The sequence below is a fragment of the Prunus dulcis genome, chromosome 1 (genome assembly GCF_902201215.1).
Source record: "Prunus dulcis chromosome 1, ALMONDv2, whole genome shotgun sequence".
Taxonomy (NCBI): domain Eukaryota; kingdom Viridiplantae; phylum Streptophyta; class Magnoliopsida; order Rosales; family Rosaceae; genus Prunus; species Prunus dulcis.
This window is the reverse complement of record NC_047650.1, coordinates 778336-786498: the sequence shown is the minus strand read 5'-3', so window position 1 is coordinate 786498 and position 8163 is coordinate 778336. Positions and strand designations below refer to the sequence as shown.

At 36.5% G+C, this 8163-nt stretch overlaps 2 protein-coding genes across 4 annotated transcripts; one reads left to right on the top strand and one right to left on the bottom strand.

Annotated features, from left to right (window-relative positions):
* The first annotated feature begins 1854 nt into the window (after positions 1 to 1854).
* Positions 1855 to 5568, top strand: LOC117635423. Of its 3 annotated transcripts, XR_004586893.1 has the most exons (5): positions 1855 to 2693; positions 2802 to 2861; positions 2969 to 4014; positions 4403 to 4702; positions 4811 to 5568. XR_004586893.1 is itself a non-coding variant. In XM_034369749.1 (3 exons), the coding sequence occupies exons 2-3, from the start codon at positions 4403 to 4405 to the stop codon at positions 4928 to 4930; spliced, it is 420 nt and encodes a 139-aa protein (XP_034225640.1). In that variant the 5' UTR covers positions 4040 to 4299; the 3' UTR covers positions 4931 to 5568. The 3 variants fall into 3 exon arrangements, 1 of the variants encoding a protein (XP_034225640.1); XR_004586894.1 differs by lacking the exon at positions 2969 to 4014 and having other exon boundaries at positions 2802 to 2920; XM_034369749.1 differs by lacking the exons at positions 1855 to 2693; positions 2802 to 2861; positions 2969 to 4014 and adding an exon at positions 4040 to 4299.
* A 272-nt stretch (positions 5569 to 5840) lies between these two features.
* LOC117635437 lies at positions 5841 to 7872 on the bottom strand. Its single transcript, XM_034369759.1, has 3 exons — positions 7520 to 7872; positions 6852 to 6925; positions 5841 to 6151 (listed from the first exon to the last, which is right to left on the bottom strand). Exons 1-3 carry the CDS (start codon positions 7769 to 7771, stop codon positions 6064 to 6066), a joined length of 414 nt encoding a protein of 137 aa, XP_034225650.1. The 5' UTR covers positions 7772 to 7872; the 3' UTR covers positions 5841 to 6063.
* Positions 7873 to 8163: the final 291 nt, after the last annotated feature.

Here is an 8163-nt window from a genome sequence, read left to right as displayed (position 1 = left end):
GATTTGAGTAAAATTGGACATAGGAATGACCAATTTGTTTTGGCTTCTCAAGTCAAACAAATATTTTTTTGTTGACGACCCGATGCATCGTGGTTGGTCGGTAGTTTTATCAATGCCTAATAGAGAATATAATGATGTTATTGGTGATGAAGTCTTAGGTGATGTGATAATTGAGTGTGAGCCATTTACTAGAGGGATGCCAAATGTTGACACATTTGATGAGCTGGTGGGTGAGTTAGGTGGTCAAAATATTCGAGATGGGTGTGAAGATATATGGATTGAATGATGCTTATGTAATTGGCAGTGTATGACATTCATTTTATAATATATTGTAATGTGATTTCTTCACTTTCATTATACAGGTTTTGGCCACAAAACAATCAGTGCAAAAAATACTGGATCCAGATTAAATCATTATATTCTGCATAAAAAACAACGTCTGTTCAAATAAAACACGACGTTATGGTTAACCATTTATTCAGCATATTTACCGACGTCTTAAAGCAACGTAACAATGAAGAACCACGACGCTATTGTGAAGCAATTATCCAGGATATCACGTCGGGGAAGGATTAAGAACAGCCATGTAATCCAAAATAACACGACTCCAATCCCATAATACCGACGTCTAAAAATGAGATTAAATATCTGAACATTAATTTAGAACCGGCGTGGTTTATTAAATGCGTCGTAAATATTGACGTTGTTTAGAAGTTCAACGTCGTCTACATTAATAAGTACGTCGTGAGTAATGAATACATATAAATACAACGTCGACTATATAAATGCCACCGACGTTGTTTCGCATTTCAACGTCAACAACATAAATACATACGTCGTAAATAATGACACAGACAGCTATATCTACGTCATCTTTTTTAGACCAATCGAAGTGGAAAACTTATTTCACGACGGTCTTTTGTAAATAAGAGACGTAGTAGTTTTCAATAACGTCGTCTTCTCATGTATTTAAAGGCGTAGTAGTTTTCAATAAGAGACAGAGTAGTTTTCAATAACGTCGTGAAAATTATATTTAACGGCGTAATGTTTTAAATATCGTCGTTGTATGCCTATCTTGCGGCCTTTTTCTTCTAATATGTCATATTTTTCCTTTTTAACGACGGTGATTTGTTTGTGTTGGTCGTCTATTCTCATCCTCGACTATTTTTTAAAACTTATGCAGACTAAACACGTCTGTTTTTATTTTTTTTCGACGTTGTTTTATTTAACAACGTCTAATTTATCGTCGTTGTTGTTTCTGAAAATAGGACGTATAAATTTTGTAATACGACTCTCATATATTAGTAACCGACGTTGTTTGTTTTTTTCAACGTCTAATATATAAATACATACGTCGTAAACAATGACACTGACAACTATTTCCCCGTCATGTTTTATAGAAAAATCGAAGTGGAAAATGTATTATACGACGGCTGTTTTTATATATTCGACGTAGTAGGAATCAATAACGTCGTCTTCTAATTTTCTTAAAGGCGTCATATTTTTTGTTGTCGTGAAAATTATATTTAACGGCGTATTATTTTAATTTGCGTCGTTGTATGTCTATTTTGCGGCCTTGTTCTGTTAATATGTGTCATATTTTTCCTTTCTAACGACGGTTTTTTTCGAGAGTTTGTCGTCTATTCTCATCCCCGACTGCTTTTTTCGTTCTTTTTGTAGAATAAAGGCGTCGTTTTTTATTTGTTGATGACGTTTTATATTTTAACAACGACGGTGATTTAGCGTCGTGGTTTATGAGGGAAAAGATGACGGTGGATTCCACGACCACTGAAAAACTCAATACACGACGGGGATTTACCGTCGTCTTTTTGCTTATTTGTAGTAGTGTGTGTTATGTTAATTACAGTTTTTTTATTTATTAACGGAGACGGGAGATTCGATCTTGCGCCTCTTCCAACATTGTGAAAAGATGCAAGAGCTCTAGTTGATATTGTGTAAACAGTAGTTAAGATTGTGCTGTGTTTTCTGTTCTCATGTCATCTTGTTGCCTCTTATAACAAAAGAGTCTTTAGCAAAGCCAACTAAAGTCCTCTAAACCAACTTTAGTTTAGGAGGGGAATAGAAAAACGAACTCATCTGTTAATGAAGTTTGTTAGGGGGAGAAATTAAAAGTTTTAACTTTTTTGTGAGAAGGTAAAAAATTAAAAACATCACATAACTTGTCCAAAAATAAAAGGTAAAAGGCCGCAAGCTTTCCACACCAAAAGACAAAAAATAAGAGAAAAGAAAATAAATCGTGTCATACTCATACATGCACAAATTGGACTCAATATGTGGATTTTGGCACTTGGTAATTAAAATTAAAGTTTTATTTTATTTTATAGCATTTTGAAGAAATTCAATCTTTCATTGACTGGTAATACTAATAAGTATTTAGACTAGCATGTTTCGTTGTAGCTTGTTTAGCTACAATGAACTTATATTTATTACTTTCCTCTGATGGTCATTCATGTTTGCTTTTCTGTTTCCTTTTTTCCTAGGCTCATTTTTCCTTGTCTTAATTAGGGTGCTCTGCAGGTCAGTGATACTCACCCATCTCTAAAAAATAGCTGAGGTCATGAGAGTGCTTGTTCGTGAAGAACATTTGGGTTGGAATAAAGCGTGGGACATTGCTTGCAACTGGCTTGCGAGCATATGCAGCAGATCCTGACCTTCAACAAGAATGGATGATGGTACTCTAGGCTTGATATTTGCTCAGGAACCAAAAATATATTAAGCTTTTGGCTTCTATTGTTTTATTATTATTATTTAAATCTGTTGTATATTTGCTCGTGTTGTAGGTTAAGAAGGTTAACAAAATGAGGCTCGTTGAGTACATTGAAGCAATGAGTGGTGTGAAGGTTTGGTCACAAGTTCTTAGAACTTCTATCCTGTTCATCTTTTCTCTTTTGTCTTGAAGGTATGTCTAATAGATTACACTGAAATTTATTAACACTTTCAACTGCAGGCTAGTTTAGATGCAATATTTGATGTGCAGAAAAAGCGAATACACAAGTACAAAAACCAGCTGCTTAATATCTTGGCATTATCCATCGATATGACTGTATCGAGATGAATCTTATTTTATATGGTGAAGAACTTTGTATTCCATATTTTTGTAACTTATTAACAAAGAACTACCTTATGCCTTCTAAAGAGAGCTATCACCATCCTCCAGCATTGTGCATACCTAGTTCATCTTCTTGTCACGGTAAATTAAGAAGTTGGACAATCATTTGTAGATTTTTCAATGAGATATGATGTGCAGTTGGAACCTTCTTCTCATGTTTTTTGTATTTTAGCCCCAAACCCTAAAATAATATGACAAAATTGTATATTTAAAAAGCATAGCCGCGCGGCTATACACTTCAAATAAATTCCACAAAGCTTGCACTCGTAGAGGACGGAACTTGCACTCGCAGTCACTGCTTCGTCCTCCGGGGTTCGGCACCGAGAAAAGACCCAACCCACCTGGCCGCCTAGCTCCCCCCTAGCGACCGCCTACCGCCCGCCTAGCCAATTGACTGAAAGTTTGAAACCCGAAATTGAAAAAATTTAGCTGCAAAATTGAGCTTGAGACTGGGAAGCCGAAGCAGCGAAGCACAAGTCAGGTCCATAGAAGAACAGATCATGAGACTCTTAATTCATCTAATTCCATTCCTCTCCATGTTTCCCGCCTTATTCTCTTCTCTCTTGGCACTCTCCCAAACGACATGTTCACCTCACCACACCAACGAAAACGACGACAATTCCTCCCCTCTGCCAACTCCGCCTTATTCTCTTCTCTCTTCGCATTGACGACATGGCGCACAAGAAAAAAGTACAAAATTTCCTTCGTCGACTTGATCAGTTTCAGTTTGGTAGGCAGTTCCAAGCACTTGGTCCGGTTAATCAAACTGTGCTTAGCCCTAATCAGCCTCCGAAACCAATGCACTGCATTGAAATGTGGAAAGTCCTTTCGGTGATAAGGATGATTTGTTTGGTGATGGGACAATTACGGCCTTGCTTGCTTTGGTAATTCCTTCTTAACTTTAGCTTAGCAGATGGTGCCAAAGAGTTTCTTGCTTTAGAAAAAAAGGGCCCTACTTGCTTTTCCAAAAGGAAATACTAGAATTGCTTCCTCGTGAAGTAGTTGCCTCTATATTATTGCTGGACTAGTAACTAGTTTCCTACTTTTTGTTGTTTGTTGGAATGCAGAAAGTGCTTGTTGAATGAACAATTATCCAACACTCCATCAATTAATTCTCTTGTTTGTTCTTATTATATAGGAAAAGGATTACCATATGATTGTTTTCCCAGGTTTCTTTGTATTCTTTTGAAATTTATGGTTTTTTTTTCTTTTAATTTGGTGTTTAATTAATTTATTGTATACAGATGTAGTTATATTAAATCGTTGTTGCAGATGGACGAACGAAGATGGGAGGACTTGGAAATGGACTGCTTGGTCAAAGTGTTGGAGAAAGTTGGAAAGGAGTCACTGCTTTTGGATGTCCCTTTTGTGTGCAAATCGTGGTACAAGGCGACCCTCAATCCTTCATGCTGCGAATGTATTGAAGTCTGGCCTTGGGATGTGTCTGAATGTCCGAATTTTCAAAATCTTATGGACAGATTTGTGAGTGAGTATCAAATTGATGGGGATCGTTGCTCTGTCACCGCTTTTCTAAAGTTTGTGATCAATCGAACCTTTGAATTTGCTGCAAATGTGTGTGTTTTCTCATTTAAGTTAATTTTCAAAATTTCAATCCAAGTGTAGTTTAATTTTCCTTGTAAATGTAAATGTAGCATTTTTGTTGTTGTGGAATGTGTGCAGGTGTCCTGGCCTTGTGACTTTGAGTTTACCAGGAGATGCATTGGACAGCAAACACACGAACCTAGAGCTGATTGGCAAGTGGAAAAATTTGGAGGTGTTATCATTGGGTTCATGCTTTAATTTGGCGAAAATACTTGCAATTATACAAACACATTGCAAGAATTTTTATGGTTTAACTTTGTCCAAAGGCTAATTTTCATGAACGTGAGGCATCCTCAATTGTGAAGTTGGTGCCTAATATCAAGTACTTAAATGTGCAAAAGTTAGTCGGGATAGTCTTGTCATGTTGCTGTGCGGATGCAAAGATCTGGTGATGTTGGACGCCAGAGATTGTTCTGGTTTCAATGAGAATGACGATGAAATATCAAAGCTTGCCTCTCATATTAGTAAATTTATGTGCGAGGGTTCTGAATTTCCTGAATTTCTTCGTGGTATGGACAATTTGGTTCTTCCTGTTGATGGATACTCATTTCATCAGCATGTGGAGGAGAATTGGGTTGAAATGCTCAATGATTTGCACGATGCGTTCAATGATTTGGGCGACGAGGAATGAATAACTATTTGATTGTACTAAGTGATATCTCATTTTTTTTATATTTACAATACTAATGAGCAATTATGTGTGTTGAGCGTGGTGCGGCGTTCATCTTGCGTTTTTGGACTTTGTTACTCTAATGAGGGCTTGTTATAAGTTCCTATCTTGATTTCGTAAGATGTTTGCTTAATTTGGAAAATGGCCGTTCTAAATTCCTTCGCTACAGTTTTTGTAATTTCACATGTGCTTGCAATTGTTCTTCAGCCTTGCGTCTGCCTCTATTCCTATCCTAACTTTCCCTTCCCACCAAAGGTTTTCCTATCTAAATTTCTTTGAGGTTCAGGAATGTTGGTTGCACCAGCTTAACAACAGGCACACCCAGTAGACAAAATGAAATAATATGTTTCATTGATTTTATGAAAAAGGTTAAGGAATGTAAGACCAACTATATCTATGCAATTTTTCGCACTATTTATGCTTATTAAATTCTAAAAAGAATTAAGGCAGCCTCTGCTAGGCGGTAAACAAGTTCAATGATGCTAGTTTTGGTACAATAAGAAGCATTTGATAGTAAAACCATAGATTGGGAAACAGAACAATCTCAACAGAGAGCTTCATTTTTAGCAGCAAAAGAAAAGCTTCATTTCAATTCTTCAAAATCTGAGATATCCTACGAGTCTACTACAGTTGGGTGCTCTATACCGCCGCAACTTCAATCTCAACTTGTTGCGCCATCACGCTCATGGCCATTTCCCCGATCTCCACTGCAACAAAAAAAGTGTGGCAGCTTAACACGCCCGCAAGCCCTGCAACCAGTCACAATCAAAATGAACGTTTTATTGCTATATATATAAGCATCTATATGATAAGTATAACAAAAAAAAAAAAACAACATACTGGATTTACTTCATGAGACTAAAAGAGTAAGCCAAAGCATTCTCTCAGCAATAAAATATAAACATCTAAGTGTTGTTCAATTTCATGCTTTTTCTCAATTGGTAAATATCATTTTCCCATGCTTTCTTAATCTCTCTTTTCCCTTATGAAAGCCCACAACCTTCTTCCCATCAAAACTTTCTAATTCAATGCTGCCACCCCGGTAATACAATGAACATTATCTTGATAAACGGAATCATTTCATCTGCTCAACACATTGATCAAAGACTAACCAGAAACTTCAATTGTTCTGGAAGTGTCAGAATACCAGACTTTTTCTATTGCAGGGCAAAAAAGGATGAAAAAAGATTAATGAAGTAATCCCCCAAAATTTGGTTGTTTCTCTAACTAAGACAATATTCAAAACTAAATTATAAATAAGATATCATAAGTATTTCCTGGAATGCATCGACTTCTCCACTGAAATGAAAAATCTTAGATACTTTACAAAACACTTTTTGTTGTGATGAAATGAAAGGGGAAATCTGAACTTGGGACCTCAACCAATATTGGGAAAACAAATACAACTAGACCAAGAGCTGTGTTGGTCATAATTTACAAAATACTAACCTGCATCGGATTATCACTGGAACAGGTTTCAAAGCCTTGGGGCCATTTCTTATGCCTCTCTTGTGGGGAGAAGTCTGCACGATATCCAGCCTTAAATATCAAAACCCCACATCTTCTAAAACGTCAATTACAATAGCACAATGACAACAAAAAAGTAAATGAAGCTTCAGACTTATAGGACATATGATGCCTTCAATTGTAAATCTTCAAAAGGTGATGAAAAACATGGAAACAAAACACATCCAAGAAAGATGACGAGCCAGAACTATATTAACCATTCATTCACACATGGGACATTACCTTCAAGAATGACAATCACAGTGGCCAAATCAGAAAATTGACCTCTAATTTCTACTGGCACAAGCACTCTATACTAATTATCTTCATAAACAGTGATGAAAGAGAAACTCAGAGAAGCAAGCTCAAAAATGGTGCCCAATATAGAACAGAGCAATTCTACCATACAGAAGGCAAACAAATTTATCAGCGATGAGAAAAGGACAGGGATTTACATACCCAATTAAGAATAAACTTCAGTATTAAAAAAGAAAAGAATTTATTATTGTTATTGATCTTTAAAAAAAAAGTTTCATACAGTAAATAATTTCCAAAACCCAGAACCCTAAAACCCCTAAAATCTCAATCCCCAAATATATAAAGACATATACCTTTCTCTTGGGGACAGCCATGAGTTCCATCGATCCACCGAACAAGAAACTGGGGAACCCGAATCCGATGTTGTTATTCTGCGCTGGGTCCCGATCAGACTCGGGCAGAACCAACTGTGGCGATAAAATCTTACGTTCCATGACTCCATCGAACGGCGGAGGCATGGCTGCGACGTGGTTCCACCTCCTCGTGCCGAAAACGCACGCCATGTTTCCTCTGCTGCTCCTTAGCAATGCCATCATCGACGCCATTTCGTATGAGTACAGCTCACACGGGAAAACAGTGGTACCATGGAGTGAAGTGGCGGCGTTGGGTTAGGAAGATACCAAAGTTTGAAACTAACGAAAACGTTGTCGTTTCATTGTCACTCATGGCTATTTCTTCTTTTCTTTTCTTTTCTTTTTTAAACTTTTTTTTATTTTATTGTAAACAAATATTGAATGAAAATTAAGGATGAATTACAATTTACACTCATAAAGTTTCGTGTCTATACATAACAGTTTAGCTATTGTCTTTTGAAAATTGATAAAAATAATCTTTAAAATTACAGTGTTATTGACCTCTATTTTTCTTTTACGCGAGGCTCTCTAAACCTATTTATTTAATCTATTTTTATGCTAAAATAACAAGGCACGAGCCATTT

Coding starts and splice junctions, on each gene's coding strand:
- LOC117635437 (XM_034369759.1), bottom strand. CDS start 7,771: ATGGCGTCGATGATGGCATTGCTAAGGAGCAGCAGAGGAAACATGGCG. Junction 6,926..7,519: donor TGGCTGTCCCCAAGAGAAAG/GTATATGTCTTT, acceptor GATATCGTGCAG/ACTTCTCCCCACAAGAGAGG. Junction 6,152..6,851: donor CCAGTGATAATCCGATGCAG/GTTAGTATTTTG, acceptor GACTGGTTGCAG/GGCTTGCGGGCGTGTTAAGC.
- LOC117635423 (XM_034369749.1), top strand. CDS start 4,403: ATGGACGAACGAAGATGGGAGGACTTGGAAATGGACTGCTTGGTCAAA. Junction 4,703..4,810: donor CCTTTGAATTTGCTGCAAAT/GTGTGTGTTTTC, acceptor GAATGTGTGCAG/GTGTCCTGGCCTTGTGACTT.